Consider the following 17331-nt stretch of genomic DNA (forward strand, 5'->3'; position numbering starts at 1 on the left):
ATTAATACTCTCTTACAGCCATCATGGATGTGTGTCTGATAAATTTAATGGAAAAAATAACAGTGTATTGATAAAGTAAATATAGTGGATATTGTGTACATGGAATTTTAAAAGGTGCTTTGTAAGGTGTCGCATTGAAGGTTTATTGATAAAATTAGATATAGTATTAAAGGTAAATGTGCCACGATATCATAGACAGTCCCTCAAAATCGTGAAGACTTGCTTCCACTCTAAGGCCCCAAGTTTCCACACGCGGCGAAAAAGGCGCACCTCAGAGCTGGGCGCCTGTTTTTCGTGCCAAAAACGGCGCCGGAACAAAAGTGCGGTTTCTCGAGCTCCTTGGAGCTCGATGTCTGCTTGGCGCGGCGCACAGGGGGCGGAGCCTACCACTCGCGCCGATTTTGTAAGTAGGAGGGGGCGGGTACAATTGAAATGAGGCTTCTTGGTGCCGGCAACCCTGCGTGTGCGTGTTGGAGCGTTCGCAGTCTGAAGTAAACATTGGCACTCGGCCATTTTTAAAAGTGCTGCAGAAAAAGTGAAGATTTGTTTCTTGGACCCCTGCAAAGGCTTATATTTTAATTTTCTTGATATTTCTGTGTGTGAGGGAGTGCTTTTAGCAGCACTGCTGAATAAATCACCTGCTGAAATCAGTGAGTTCAGCTTTTCACTGCTAAACTTGCAGAACCGGTGCCTGCAAATTAAGGACTGTGTGTTTGGAGAAATGAGAGTGCCAATTCAACTTTGCAATGGATCAACGTCCACCAAGAACAAAGAATTTCCTGCATGAGGAAGTGGAGATATTAGTCAACGTAATTGAGCAGAGATGGCAGGAGCTAGATACCAGCAACAGAGGTTGCATAAAAGTGTCACCAAAAGAAATGAAGAAACGCTGGAACCAAGTTGCAGAAGATTACTGCGCAGTGGTGCATACCAGGAGATCTGGAAGTCAGTGTAAAAAGAAATGGCACGACCTTGGTCAAGTAGTTAGCGTAAGTAATATTTCCCATTTTTAATTTAATCATAATTGTAACCTGGCTATCTGTATGTCCCACCTTGCAGACTGACACACTCTGTAAAAAGTTGTATTTTACTCTTTGCAGAAGAAATTGGCCCACAACAAAAGGGAGGCAACTCGGACAGGAGGAGGCGTGCCCAATCTGCATCCACTGACACCCTTGGAACAAAGGGTAGCTGCTATGATGAGTCATACATGGAGTAAAGCAATCGGTACAGCACAAGCTGGGCCCGCACGCGAGGAAGAGGGTAAGTCCTGAAAATGCATCATGGCCCTTTAAATCAACCTGCTGCCTGGCCTGTTATGTGTGAGAGTACTCATGCCACCCACCCGGCCCCCTCCCTTGCTGTTAAGCATTTGACTGTTCTGATGTATTTTGCAGAACATGATGATGATGACGATGCTGCTGCTGCCAACCCTGAGGATCCTGAGGGTACAGAACAAGAACCAGTACAACCAGCTGCGGACGATCCAGACTGGATGATGGCGGTGATGACTGAAATGTCTGCAGGGGAGAGCTTCCAATTTAATGTTTATGAGCCCCCCCATCAAGGGGCATCAGAGTTTCAACCCCTAGCATAGGTCTTGGTTCCACCTTCCATGGTTTCGCTTCCGATGTTGCGGGTCCCAGTGGTGCTGCTGGTATAATGCAGCATTCTACAGTTAGTGCACTACCGTCCCAGCCTGTGCCTCCCTCTCGCATAGGTTCTGGTTCCACCTACTATGGTTTTGATTCCGACGCTTCGGGTCCCAGTGTTGCTGCTGATATCATGGAGCAGTTTACACCCATTCGTCCAACATCCCAGCCCACGGCTCGCACTCGAGTGCGGTCGTCTGGAACACAGAGTATCCCACCATTCCAGCCCGAGCCTCTCTCTCCAGTTCAACCGTCTGGAACACAGAGCGTCCCACCGTCCGTGCCCGCGCCTCCCAGTGTAGTGGTGCCACGAGGCAGACCCAGGCAGAGGAGAAGGAGATTGGAGACATGCTCTCCTGAGATGCAGCGTGCAACAGATGCGGCTCAGGTTGTGGCATTGGGTATGGAGACCAATGAGCTTACCCGATCACTCATCGGTGGCGTCAATGCAGTAGGTGAAGAGTTGACGGTCCTGACGGGAGAAATAGCAGTAATGACACGGGAAGTTAGGGAGGGAATGTCCGAGGGAGTGCAATCGACGGCACAGGCCGTCAGGGAGGGCATGCAAGTGTCTGCACAGGCCGTCAGGGAGGGCCTGGTTGAGGTAACTGCTGCAATAAGGGCACACAGCCCAGCCAATCAAATGACATCCCCATGAGGAAGTGAACATTCACTGAGATATGGATGAGACATGGTTGCAGCCTTTCTTTGCTGCTTTTGTTCTTGTTCTTGATGTAGCGTTTTTCAAATCGAAATTGTTTTGTAAGTTTTGTAACTTTACAACTTATAAGGGATCTTATGGTTTTTAAGTGATCTTATAGTGTAAATGCTCTCACATTTTTTTTAATCTTATTTAATTTTGCACCTAAAAAGTGATCCTGAAGTTTAAGTGTTCTTCAGAGTGTAAGATTTTTCACAATGAAACTGTTTTGTAACTTTACAACATAGAAGTGATCTCAGGGTTTTCAAGTGATCTTATAGTGTAAATGCTCTCACATTCTGTAAATTATTTAATTTTGCATCTAAAAAGTGATCTTGAAGTGTAAGTGATCTTAGAGTGTAAAATTTTTCACAAAGTGTTTTGTAACTTTTGTAACTTTACAAGTTTATAAGTGATCTTAAAGTTTTTAAGTGATCTTCAAGAGTCATATTAAAAAGTATAGTTTGATACAACAAATATTTTATTCGAGTGACGTTAACTTTTCAATAAAATATTTTTTCATTAAAACTGTTTCATGTTCCATTAACACAACACAACGTAGGAACAACTGCAAAGAATAAACATGTCCATATGCAAAAGGGTCGCAGAGCCCTCAGGCATCAGTAGTGTAAGCATTCACGGATGAGTTGCTGGCGCAAGTCTCGAGCAATTGTTAAAGGGGCACGATGGACGGCCCTCCTCCGACCTCGTGCTCCGGCATCAGGCACTTGCATGCTTTCCTGATTGTCGTCATCATCCACATCCTGGTCTTCCGTAATACTATCATCATGCACTGGACCCTCACGTCGGTCTTCGGGTTCCACTACCAGCTCCTGCTGCCTCATGATGGCTAAGTTATGAAGCATGCAGCACACAACAGTGAAGTGACCAACAATCTGAGGAGAGTATTGCAACTGTCCTCCGGAATGGTCCAGGTATCGGAATCGCTGTTTCAATATGCCAATGGTCCTCTCAATGATGCTGTGCGTCGCAATGTGCGCCATGTTGTATTGACGGTCAGCTTCTGTCCGTGTCACGCGTAGGGGCGTCATGAGCCAGATGGTCAGGCCGTACCCTTTGTCTCCCAGTAGCCAGCTCTGCCCTTCTGGCTGCTGCTCAAACATGTCAGATAGAACACTGTTGCGTAGGATGAACACATCGTGGGTGCTGCCAGGGTATCTCGCATCGACGGACATGATGCGCTACTTGTCGTCACACACGAGCTGCACATTGATAGAGTGGAAACCTTTCCTATTTCGGTACTGCTCAGATTCCTCCACGGGTGCTCGCAAGGCTATGTGGGTACAATCAATGCAGCCCTGTACCTTTGGGAAGCCGGCAATCCTGAAGAAGCCCACAGCCCTCTCATGGATCGCTTGTGCGGTCATTGGGAAATTGATGAAGTCATTCCTTCGCGCATAAAGTGCAGCCGTGACCTGGTAAACGCAGGCATGTATTGCACGTTGAGAGATGGCACACACATCTCCAGTTGTAGCCTGAAACGATCCCGAGGCATAGAAAGAAATTGCAGCTGTTACCTTCACTTCAACAGACAAGGCAGTTATCCTTCTGCTTCTGGGCTGCAAATCTGCTCTCACCATATCACAGATCTCAGTGACAACTTCTCTGCGAAAACGCAGACTTTTCACACAATCAGCCTCGCTCATGTCCAGGTACGAGCGCCTGGTTCAATATTGTCGACGTGGGTAAGGTCTCCTGCCCATCAACCTACGGGCTACGACGTTCCTCGTGCGGTGAGCTCTAATCAATTCTCTCCTATGCAGTGAATTGATGGCAAACCATTGCATAATATGTGGTGTTGACAATGCAGCACCCATTCTGCAAATTTAAATATAAAACTGTCTATGTGGCTGCCTCTCCCTGTCCAAATGGCCTCAGTCCCCCTCACAGCTCGAAGGCTGCTGCTGCATCTTTGGCTGCCGGCCAGCCACTGACGCCGCCCCTAAAGCGTGGCCGAATGGCCTCAAGAACCTTAATGAGCTGCGTGTGTCCTGCGTTGATTCTTCGGCTGCCGGCCAGCCACTGACGCCGCTGCAATCCCATGGCCGAATGGCCTCAAGTCCGTCCGGGTGCTGCATCTTCGCGGGGAATGAAGGCCTGCCTCAAGCACCGCAGCTCAGCTCGAAGGCTGCTTGCTGCCTGCCGTGCCGTCGAGACACTGACGCCACACCCCTGCCTCAAGCACTGCAGCTTAGCTCGAAGGCTGCTTGCTGCCTGCCGTCGAGACACTGACGCCACACCGCTGCCTGAAAGGCCTGCGTGAAGCACTTTCACACAGGTAGGAACATGGTTTATTTAATCTTTTCTTTGCTTATAAATTTTTATTCAGGTTGGATTTATTTGTATAATATTTGTATAAGTATAACTAAGGATTGATTGTAGAATTTAATGACTTCCCTTACCCCCCCCCCCCACCTCGTTCCCGACGCCTAATTTGTAACCTGCGCCTGATTTTTTAAAGTGTAGACAAGGTTTTTTCAAGCGTACAAAAATCTTCACTTACTCCATTCTAAGTTAGTTTGGAGTACGTTTTCACTGTGGAAACTTTCAAATCAGGAGTCAGTGGCCGGACACGCTCCCTTTTGAAAAAAAAATTCTGTTCCAAAGTGAAACTGTTCTACCTGACTAGAACTGCAGTAAACTAAATGTGGAGAATTCCGATTTCTAAGATACTCCGTTCTACACAAGTTGCTCCTAAAAATCAGGAGCAAATCATGTGGAAACTTGGGGCCATAAAGTGAGTTCTTGGGTGACTGAACAGTCCAATGTGGGAATTACACAGTGGGACAGACAGTCGTTGAAGAAAAGGATGGGCGGGGAGTCTTGGTTTGCCGCACGTTCCTTTCGCTGCCTGCGGATAGAAAGGGTGTTAGCAAAACATAGAAAATAGGTGCAGGAGTAGGCCAGTCAGCCCTTCAAGCCCGCACCACCGTTCAATATGATCATGGCTGATCATGCAACTTCAGTACCCCATTCCTGCTTTCTCTCCATACCCCTTGATCCCTTTAGCCATAAGGGCCACATCTAACTCCCTTTTGAATACATCTAACGAATTGGCCTCAACAACTTTCTGTGGCAGAGAATTCCACAGGTTCACAATTCTCTAAGTGAAGAAGCTTCTCCTCATCTCAGTCCTAAATGGCTTACCCCTTATCCTTAGACTGTGACCCCTAGTTCTAGACTTCCCCAACATCGGGAACATTCTTCCTGCATCGAACCTGTCCAATCCTGTCAGAATTTTATATGTTTCTATGAGATCCCCTCTCATTCTTCTAAACTCCAGTGAATACAAGCCCAGTTGATCCAGTCTTTCTTCATATGTCAGTCCTGCCATCCCAGGAATCAGTCTGGTGAACCTTCGCTGCACTCGCTCAATAGCAAGAATATCCTTCCTCAGATAAGGAGACCAAAACTTAACACAATATTCAACGTGTGGCCTCACCAAGGCCCTATACAACTGCAGTAAAACTTCCCTGCTACTATACTCAAATCCTCAGCTATGAAGGCCAAATGCCATTTGCCTTCTGTACCTGCATGCCAACTTTCAATGACTGATGAACCATGACACCCAGGTCTTGTTGCACCTCCCCTTTTCCTAATCTGTCACCATTCAGATAATATTCCGCCTCCCTGTTTTTGCCACCAAAATGGATAACCTCACATTTATCTACATTATACTACATCTGCCATGCATTTGCCCACTCACCTAACCTGTCCAAGTTACCCTGCAGCCTCTTGGCATCCCCCGCACAGCTCACACTACCACCCAGCTTAGTGTCATCTGCAAACTTGGAGATATTACATTCAATTCCTTCGTCCAAATCATTAATGTATATTGTAAATAGCTGGGGACCCAGCACACTACCTTGCGGTATCCCACTAGTCACTTCTTGCCATTCTGAAAAGGAACCCGTTTATTCCTACTCTTTGCTACCTGTCTGCCAACCAGTTCTCTATCCACGTCAATACATTACCCCCAATAACATGTGCTTTAATTTTGCACACTAATCTTTGTGTAGGACCTTGTCAAAAGCCTTTTAAAAGTCCAAATACACCACATCCACTGGTTCTCCCAAAAGAACATTAATGGCTAATAGATGTTTTTCAGAATGGAGGAATGTAAACAATGGTGTCTCCTAAAGATCAGTATTAGGACCATTTCTCTTTTCAATATATATTATTTTTATATGAATGATCTGGACTTGGGCATAGAGGGTATAACAAAAACTTGTGCATTTAACATAGTCAAACATCCCAAAGCACTTCACAAGAGCATATCAAAATCAAAATTTGATTTGGACACAGGGGGGAAATGGGGAGCTTAGTTAAATGTGATTGGCAGGAGGAAAGACAGGTTAACAAATTGAGCAGATAAATGTCAAATTAAATTTATTGTGGAGAAATGTGAGATGATAAACTTTGGGAGGAAGAATAAATGAGAGGAAGTACAGTCATATTTTAAGATTTTTGACTATCTGATCTAGATATCTTTGTTTTAAGCTAAGGCATAACTTCAGCATGGAGTCAGATTCAGGATGTTGAGGTTTAATTCCCAAAAGGTGTAGTGCTTTATTTTTTATAAACCTAAGAAAAAAAGCTGAAACTGTTGAGGCAATAGGGGACTGAGTGACTTAATAAACTCTTGTGAAAGATAATTCTTCAACCATTGAAACTTTTACACTAAACAATTTGGGGCAATAGTTAAATTGCTACCATATTCCTATAGTTCTAATAAGCATTCAAACATAGAATATTGGCTGGAGCCACCTTCATGCATACTCAGCATGGTGTTGCCTGACTGGAATCAACTCCTAGAAGGGCGGTAGCAGTCTTCATTAACAGCTCAATTAACCAACCCTCAGACATGGAGCACAGTGGGAGGATCAGAGGAACAAACCTGGGGTTTCCTGTTCAGTTAAGGAACAAGGAAGCAGAGGGTCTGGGATCAGTCTGCAAAATGTGGTAAGGATGCCATTAGATACAAAGTTGACTAAATTCAGTGAGAACACTGACAGGGGTGGTGTTATACCCTTGGTTATTTTATACGTCACTGGAGTGTTACAAAATAAGTTGCAAAGCACTGTAATCGTTACTTTATTTGTTTACATATTGTGTGAAAAATAGATAAATTGATTTATATTTAGTCTTGCTCACTAAAAAGTTCATCAGTCTACCTTTCAGAAGATAGGAGAAATGCCCGAGGTGGCACATCCAAGACTATATTGCCCAGTTCACATAAGAGGTTTTCATCATTATGATCCAGGTCATGCGAACAGATGACTAGATACTAGGCAAAAGTAAACTACTGATTATAGGGGATTCAAGGTCCATGCATGGGAGGGACTGTTGAAACAGAACCCAGAAGAATATATAGTCAGACCCAAAATCTGTGACAAACAGTAGTTTCAAAAAGGAGGAGAAAAACAGCTAGATTTATAGCTTCAGATACACAAATCTTTAAAAGTGGGAGGACCAAGTTGATGTAGTTGTTATATGGGGTCCTTGCTTTTATTTTTTAAAAAAGGGGTGTATAATATAAAAGCAAAGTGATAATGGTAAACATACTTGGGTCATTGGTTAGATTGCAAGAGGCAAGTTACCCTTGCCCATATCATTTAATTTTGAACATTTAGTTCAATCTTCATTTAAAGCTGCTTCTTCTAGGAATAATAACCAATCCTACGGCTTAGTAAATAAAAAACACAATTTGGCCTATGGAGTCAAGAAGACAGCAAAATTCCTAAGCCTTAAAAATAAAGGGCAGCTTATTCAATGGATGTAATTTAATGAAGCAAATATTACTGCTACTGCTCATGCATTTAAACCGGGTTTGATTTTACCTTGAGGTTCTGGGTGGATTTTTGGCTTGTTGCTGCCTGTGTTTTCGCCCTGGAGGGGCGGCAATAAGCTCTCCCGGGCAGACAGACAGCTTCCAGGACCCCACCATGATTTCCGGGGCCGGTTTCAGCGAGGCAGCGGGTATTATCACCCGGAAGAGGCGAGCCAGTGTGTAATGCCCCTGGATGCGACACCGGATCGATTTTTGGCTCCCGCACGATCCGTAGCACTCTGTAGAGCGCAGTATTGGGACCGCCTGTGAAAGTGTGCAGTCTGAGTTGTAGCTGTAGTAATGTCAACCTCAGGTAAGTGTGATTGGTTTTTTTTGCGATTTATGTTGTGGTGGCATGGGTTCTTTATTGGGAAAGTTTTTTTTTCTCCCCAGGCCTCTCTTAGAACGCTCCTGGGCTGGCTGTTTAGTTCGGCATTTTCAAATGCCCAGCCGGCCTGGCGCCCTAAGAGAGGTGTGCAACGCCTCCCTTAGCACTCCGCCCCACACTCAGGGTCCAACTGCCCAATTTTGCTGACTAAGGAGCAAACTGTTCCCAGGCACAAGCATTAACGCCCCGAAAGGAGCAAAACCAAAAATCCAGCCCCTGGAGTTCTCCAGAAAATATGTTCTTACCCAAACTGGCCATCAAAGTAAACTGCACGCTCCTCTATGAGATCAATAATTCCCTTAAGGTTTCCTTCTAGGCCAATCGGAATTTGAATAAATGCTGTGTTATGGTTAAGTTTTGATCTGCAATTTAAAAGAAAAAAAAACACATATTTTTGTATCGTTAATAAATAAAACATGAATCATTTTGGGAATTCTTATTTCCTGCAATAGATTTCAAATGTTAAGTGAAAATTAAACAGCAAAAACAAAGTACAGGAAGAATTCCCTCTCCCAGGCGGACACAAAATTTAGGAAACACTAGTTTAAAAATAACCCAGAGAAGATGGGTTAATAAATATTTGATATTCCCCATCGCTCAGTAGGTTAATGCAGTGCACCATCTCCCACAGATCCATACAAACAGGTCCTGGGTTTGAGTTGAGATCAGCGATGATTGAAGGGGTAGCAGTAAAAGGGTATCCTGAACTTGTCAGAAGGAAAATAAAACAATTATGATCAAGACACCTACTTCTGGCTGCTAGTAGCTAGTGAATCCTGCTAGAAGGACTAGGCTTAACGGCAATAATGCAGAGGTTCAAATAGCCCAATGACAGTCGCTGCCAAAGCACAAAGAAAGAATAGTTGTTCATGCCACCTGTGGACTTGCAGCTAGGAGACAGATGATGTTGACATTTCTCTCTCTGAAAATATCCCATAAGAGCACAATTTTATTAATGTACAATATTATCAAGTTATGCCTGTAGAACAATTAGCTGTCTAAACAACTTACAGCCACATATATCAGAGGCGTTTTGACTAGTTTTATTAAGATATTGGTCCTGAAATCCCGTTTCTTCTTCCCGCGGGCATTCGACTAAAAATAGAAAAGATGCGCACTTACCTTTTAGTCGCTCACCAGAGATTCCGGACTCAAGGCCTTCTCTTGCGCAACAGAGCATGTTCACGTTGGAACATCTGTAGAAGTCACGTGGGCCTGGACACCCAATCGAGGTAATGTATTTTTTCATTCATAGTAATGGGAATTTCGTTCGTCCGAAACTCCGATTACTATGAATGAGAAACACCCCCAAACACTCAAACATTACATAACTTTTGTTTTAAAAACCTCACAAATACATTATAGAAATTAAAGTTGATAGAAATGTTTTTGAAAATAAAATATTTGCCGATTTTTTTAAAGTTTTAATTATGGTTAAAATAAAATTACCTGAGTGGGCAGGGTTTTTAACATAAATATATATTTTTAAATTTTATTTTTATATGTTTTTCATGATTTAAAACTCTTACGTTGGTAAAAGTAGGCTATGCGCCTGCTTTTACCAGGCGCAAGAGTTTGAAGGTCATTCGCGGGACAAGAGATGGGCAAATTGACCAATCTCTGCCGTGGGAATGTCCTTGCTGCCAAGATGCGTGCGATCTATCAAGTCAGAAACTTGACAGATCGGAAAAGTCGGTTTTCAGCACATGTGCATTGCGCGTCGAACCCAGGGGAGGTTGGAATTTCAGGGCCAATACTTGTAGGCTTGCCCGAAACTCATTTAGTACGTCTCAATCTGCCATCTAGTGGCAGCAACATAAATGAATAGCATTAACAGAAATTTGGCTGCAAGCTGGACAAGAATGGAAAATAAACATTTCCGGATACATTTAGATGGGATTGGAAAGATAAAGGAGATTGAGTGTCAATATTGTTTAGAGAGAGAATGCATGCTTTAGAGAGGCTTGATGAGGACAAGGAAGGGATACAGAGTCAATATGGTTAGAGCACAAAGACAATAAAAAGGGCTTATTACATTAGCAGAGGTGTATTACAAATCGTGGAAAGGAAACCAAAGAATAAATCTGCAGTCAGATTAAAGAGACGAGTAGGAATAACAAAATTATTGTTCAGGGAGATTTTAATGGTCCACATCAACTGGGACAGAGAAAAGAGAATGAAATTCTCAAAGTGTGTACAGGACTCCTTCCTCGTGTTAAAAGCAAAGTGGGACACCGGAGAGAAGAGGATTGCCAAAAAATGGAGGTACTCAAGTACTTTGCATCAGTCTTTACTAAAAAGAATATCAGAGAGGAAATAAATCTTGAAATCGCTAACAGCGATATGAGTGATATTGTAATGGAGAAGAGGAATAGTGTACATGCTTGCTAAGCAATGGAAGACAAAGTGTCAGGGATACTTTGCGTCTGCTTTCACAAAGGGGCAATTCTGATACTGCAATTGAGGAGGAGTGTGAAATTCTGGATGAAATAAACATAGAGAGAGAGGAGGTATTCAGGGGTTTAGCAGCTTTGAAAGTGGATAAATCCCCAGGCCCGGATGAAATGCATCCCAGGCTGTTGAGCAAAGCAAAAGAGGAAATAGCAGAGGCTGAACTCCAGGACATAGTCGACGTATTTAATAAGGCGTACGAAAGCATGGGCCTTACGCTAAACAACTGTAAGACAAAGGTCATCCACCAGCTTGTCCTCACCGCACAGCACTGCCCCCCAATCGTCAAGATCCACGTCACGGCCCTGGACCACTTCGCATATCTTGGGAGCCTCCCATCAACAAGAGCAGGCATCGACGATGAGATCCAACACCATCTCCAGTGCGCAAGTGCAGCCTGAGGAAAAGAGTGTTTGAAGACCAGGCCCTCAAAACTGTCACCAAGCTCATGGTCGACAGGGCTGTAGTAATACCTGCCCTCCTATATGGCTCAGTGACATGGACCATGTACCGAAGACACCTCAAGTTGCTGGAGAAATATCACTAACGATGTCTCTGCAAGATCCTACAAATCCCCTGGGAGGACAGGTGCACCAACATCAGCCCCCTCGTCCAGGCTAACATCCCCAGCATTGAAGCTCTGACCACACTCTATCAGCTCCGCTCGGCAGGCCACATAGTTCGCATGCCAGACACGAGACTCCCAAAGCGAGTGCTCTACTCGGAGCTCCTTCACGGCAAACGAGCCAAAGGTGGGCAGCGGAAACACTACAACGACACCCTCAAAGCCTCCCTGATAAAGTGCGACATCCCCACTGACACCTGGGAGTCCCTGGCTCAAGACCGCCCAAAGTGGAAGTAGTGCATCCGAGAGGGCGATGAGCACCTCGAGTCTCAACACCGAGAGCATGCAGAAATCAAGCGCAGGCAGCGGAAAGAGCGTGCGGCAAACTAATCTCACCCACCCCTTCCCTCATCGACTATCTGTCCCACCTGTGACAGAGTCTGTGGCTCTCGCATTGGACTGTTCAGCCACCAAAGAACTCACTTCAGGAGTGGAAGCAAGTCTTCCTCGATTCCGAGGGACTGCCGATGATGATGATGACGACGACCATAATTTTCCAGTCCTCTTTGGATTCAGGCATTGTGCCGGAGGACTGGAGGACTGCTAATGTGGGACCCTTGTTTAAGAAGGGGGAAAGGGATGGGAAAATTATTGGAAAAAATCCTGAAGGACAGGATAAATCTACATTTAGAAAGGCAAGGATTAATCAGGGACAGTCAGCATGGATTTGTTAAGGGAAGATAGTGTTTGACTAACCTGATTGAATTTTGAGAGGAGGTAACCAGGAGGGTCAATGAGGGTACTGCACACAATGTAGTGTATTTGGACTTTAGCAAAACTTTTGATCAGGTCCCAGACGGGACACGAAGGTAAAAGCCCGTTGAATCCAGGGCAAAGTGGCAAGTTGGATCCAAGATTGGCTCAAGAGGTAGGAAGCAAAGGGTAATGGTTGATGAATGTTTTTGTGACTGGAAGGATGTTTCCAGTGGGGTTCCATAGGGCTTAGTACTGGGTCCCTTGCTTTTTGTGGTATACATCAATGATCTAGATTGAGGTTGAGCCTATACTCATTGGAGTTTAGAAGAATGAGAGGTGATCTTATTGAAAGATATAAGATTCTGAAGGGGCTGGACAGGGTAGATGCAGAGAGGATGTTTGCACTCATGGGGGAATCTAGAACTAGGGGGTATAGTTTCAGAATAAGGGGTTGCCCATTTAAGACAGAAATGAGGCGGAATTTCTTCTCTTAGAGGGGCATGAATCTGTGGAATTCTCTACCCCAGGGAGCTGTGGAGACTGGGTCATTGAATATATTTAAGGTGGAGCCAAGACAGATTTTTGAATGATAAGGGAGTTAAGGATTATGGGGAGCGGGCGGGGAAGTGGAGTTGAGGCCAGGATCAGATCAGCCACGATCTTATTGAATGGCGGAGCTGGCTCGAGGGGTCAAATGGCATATTCCTATTCCTATTTCTTATGTTATGTTCTGATAATTAGAGTGTCTAATTTCTGGTACTAAACTTGTAAATCCTTCCCATACCCGTTCCATGGTCCCAATACCTCCCCACAAGGGCGAGATCAAATGGGCTGCCTTCATTTGAATCTCTTGATTTAATGAAGACAATGTCATAAGTGGTACAAAGCATAATATATTTATGTGATTCCACCCCCCACCCAAAGAAGCTGACTCTTACTGCAATATGATAGTGTCACATAATGATTTGCTTGTGATTTGTCCTGTCTCCTTGATGGAAAGACCCACTGACCACTTCCCCTTGCAACCTAGACAAGATCAATAACCATTGTATGTGAAACTGCAGCTTCAAAACCATATCCTACCACTGCACTGTGTGTTGGAGCATGAATACGTTGTGAACATATCATCGAATAGTTGCCGTTTTCTTTTGAAACACTTACTCTTGCTGGGGTACAGTTCTGTGGGTGCCAGGAGCCCTGCAATACCCTCCCACCCCTCGCCCAAGTGCCCAGTCCCCAAGTCCGAGCCCAGGAACCATATATATCTCATCTCCATAAAATAAAACTGTAAAAATAGTTAAATTGTAAGAGAAAATTGGGATTAGGGGTATAAGCGAAATAAGGTTTAAGGTGCCAGCTTCTACATCGGCTCAGCAAAAGGGGCAAAAGGACTGTAGTTGACCTCACACATTCTAACATATTCCAGTACCAAGGACCCAGAGGCCTCTGATTCAACATTGATGTACTAGGACACTAGATAACAAAGGTACATCCAGTCCAACAAGATAAGACACTATGGAAGACTCTAAATAGATACTGACAAGACTCTGGTGAAAAGACTCTAAACAGACTTTCAGGCGCCATGTACAATCAGCAAATTCTAACCCAATGAGGTAATCCCAGTTAAGGGCTAAGGTTGCCTTGAGATCCTGGTCTGTCAATCCAAAATATTACTGATAAGGTAACCCAATTAGAGGTCAAGGGAGGTCGTACGGGGGAGCGAAGGGGTCTATGAAATGTATAAATGATGTATGATTTTGCTGTTCAGGGAACATCTCCACTCACAGGCGGCTGTGATGAGAAGTGTTCCTGGACGTCTGCAATTAAAGATCGTTATACCTTGTGTTGTAGGAGGTAGGCACCTTTAGAATATACCAGAATACTAGGCATTAGGCACCTGCTAGATATATCAAAACTCACATAAGCTTAAAATGGACACACATAAAATGGCTGCCCAGGCATGATGGGAAATCAGGTAGTCAAGCTGTGAACTGTTGAACGTTCAATGACCAAGCAATAACCCTGTGAGGCCCACTGTAGGAATGCCTGGGATGCGGGAAGACAGAGATAAGAAGGAAACCATCTCCTGTGAACAAGGTCATAAACCAATTAATTCCCCAGGAAGAAAGATAAGAGGGAAACCATCTCCTGTAAACAAGGTTATAAACCAATTATTTCTCCCAGATGAAAGAACTAGGGAGAGAACCTATAAAGTCATCGATCAGCCCAAGCTGACAATAACCGAACATATGGTTCCCTGGATACTAGGGGAATTCTATTGGGTTAAAAGAACCTATATGTAATCTATAATCGTTGTGATTGGCTTGTGTCCAGCCGTGATGGGCTGTGTAGCTGTAGTAAACTGTTTTGTAACTGTTGTGAAACATATAAAGGTGCATGTTACCCTTTGTTCTGTGGAGAGAAACCTGGATACGGTCCTGAGTTTTTCCTCCCCGCTGAGCGTAATAAAAGCTGCATCAGCATTGGAACCGACTCTGAGTGTTGAGTGATTCTTCTAAGAAAACACTAACGCTAATGTTCAGGGAACATCTCCACTCACAGGCGGCTGTGATGAGAAGTGTTCCTGGACGTCTGCAATTAAAGATCGTTATACCTTGCCATCCGTCTCCGTCTACTAACTTCGAGGGCTGCTACGCGGGTTGAGACGAGCGTTGACCCTTTATGTCACAGGGCCCGCTCGTGGGAAGAGAAGCCTTCCCATTTTTCCCCTTCAATATGATGTATGAAAAACAGAGAGGGCTCAAACTTGCAGTCTAATCTCACGTTATACTAAATTGCAAGTCATCTTTTCCCCCCTCCCTACCAACCAAACTGCATTATAGGCCTGAAACACTAGAGGCAAGATTTTCATCGACTTTGCGCCTGGGTTTTTGTCGCAATTTGACCCTCTGCGGCAAAAACCCAGCCGGCGGGATCTTCGGGCATCTTTTTGCGGCGGCGCCAGGGAGAGGTACGCCGATGTGAAACGATGTGCAACGCCGCGGATTGTGTTACCGTCGTACTTTCGGCACTCTCCGCTATGCCCAAAATAAGGACAGGTCAAACCTGTCGGTGCAACCCCGTCAGTAGCGGTAAGTATGAAGACCTGCAAATAAGTAAGTTAAAGTTTTTATTTTTAAATTATTTTTCAGCGATTTAGTAGGCAAGGGTTTTGCAAATGTTTTTTGCAATCCCCACCCACCCCAAGGCAGCGCTACGAGCCCCGGACTAAAAGTTGACGAAACTCGCAGTTTGTGCCGCGAATCCTCGTGCAACGCCAACTTTACTGATGCGCATACGTAAAGGCTGAAAATTAGGCGTAAAAATGGTAGCACAGCAAAAATGGTAATTTTGGCATAAAACTACCGTTTGCCGACAATCGAAAATCTAGTCCGAGGTATTACTTGTACAAGTAAACTGTAGTAAGTACTAGCGTTCATGTAAAAACATCTGACAGCAAATTAAAAATTTGCATATTCTAGCACTAACCTCATTTGTTGAAGGGCTCGATTAGGATTTGCTCCCAGTCTGTCCAGTTTGTTTATGAATGTAAGAAATGGAACATTGTAACGCTTCATTTGTCTATTTACAGTCATTGTCTGGCACTGAACTCCACCGACTGAACACAAAACCAGAACAGCTCCATCCAAGACTCTTAGTGCGCGCTCCACCTCTATTGTAAAATCAACATGTCCTGGAAAAGTAGGAAATAACATTGCGATATGAACAAGAACATCTGACTTTCTGAAAAGTCATGTACCGCACTGGAGAAAGATTTAAAAAATGCTACAAGTAAATAGAAAGGGATACAGTAGCACAGTGGTTATGTTACTGGACTAGTGTCCCAGAAGTCTAGATTAATAATCTGGAGACACGAGTTCAAATCCAATCACGGCAGGTGGGGGAATTTAAAAATTCAGTTAATTAAATAAATCTGCAATTATAAAGCTAGTGTCAGTAATGGTGACCATGAAACGACCCTTTTGTCGGAAAAACCCAACTCGTTCACTAATGTCCTTTTGGGAAGGAAATCCGCCATCTGGTTTGGCCTATGTGACTCCAGACACACAACAATGTGGTTGACTCTTAACAGCCCCCTGAAATGGTCTAGCAAGCCGCTCAGTTGTATCAAACCGCTGCAACAAAGTCAGCACTGTGGGAGTACCTTCACCACACAGACCTCAGTGGTTCAAGGCGGCGGCTCACCACCACCTTCTCAAATGACAATTAAGGATGGGCAATAAATGCTGGCTTTGCCAGCAACACTCACATCCCGTGAACGAATTTAAAAAAAAATTCTAAAAGAATGCAGAAATACAAAAATGCAAGAATTAATTTGTGAAAGTACTTCTTTGAAACAACATCTAATTGGAGTAGATGAATATGGGAGACAATGACAATCAGCCTGTAGTAATATAGAGATTCCAGATCCAAAATTATTGAAACTTAACTTGCTGGCTGGCAGTTTGTATTTTATCACTATGTGTGTCATTTGAGAAAGAAAAACAAATGAACATTTATATAGCACCTTAACACATCTTCAGCACATCCCAAAGTGCCTTTTATTCAACGGCTTACTCTTGAAGTTAGACTGCTATGAAGGAAAATATGGCAGACAAGTTGTACACCGCAAGCTGCCACAACCAACAAATTAATTACCAGATAATGTAAAGCTATCCATTGTAGCTGCTTTCCAAACTAAAACATGCTATTTCTCAATAGTCAATTACACCCAGCATTGTGATGAAAGGCCAACAATCTGAAATATTAAATTTATTTCTCTCGCCACAGATGCTGCCTGACCTTCTGATTATTAACAGCATTTTCTGTTTTTGTGATGCCATAACCAATGCCCGCGCAGTTGTACAGGCTGCTGACCAGGCGCTGCAACAGATACCGCGCATGTGCAGCCACGGAGCAAATTTAAAGGGACTGCGCACGAAAGAGAGGGGGAACATTGGTCATAAC

The 17331-nt window shown here is 44.1% G+C and overlaps 1 protein-coding gene across 3 annotated transcripts in view; it reads right to left on the minus strand.

Moving 5' to 3' along the window:
* gfm1 (G elongation factor, mitochondrial 1) overlaps positions 1-17331 on the minus strand; it is a 101211-nt gene that overhangs the window by 63266 nt on the left and 20614 nt on the right. For all 3 annotated transcript variants that reach the window (XM_070883584.1, XM_070883585.1, XM_070883586.1), the window contains exons 4-5: positions 15853-16057; positions 8837-8953 (exon numbers count right to left, since the gene is read on the minus strand). In XM_070883584.1, coding sequence (XP_070739685.1) covers positions 8837-8953; positions 15853-16057 — 322 coding nt within the window. The remainder of the gene's footprint in view (positions 1-8836; positions 8954-15852; positions 16058-17331) is intronic.

The sequence above is a fragment of the Pristiophorus japonicus genome, chromosome 6, assembly GCF_044704955.1.
Source record: "Pristiophorus japonicus isolate sPriJap1 chromosome 6, sPriJap1.hap1, whole genome shotgun sequence".
Lineage (NCBI taxonomy): Eukaryota > Metazoa > Chordata > Chondrichthyes > Pristiophoridae > Pristiophorus > Pristiophorus japonicus.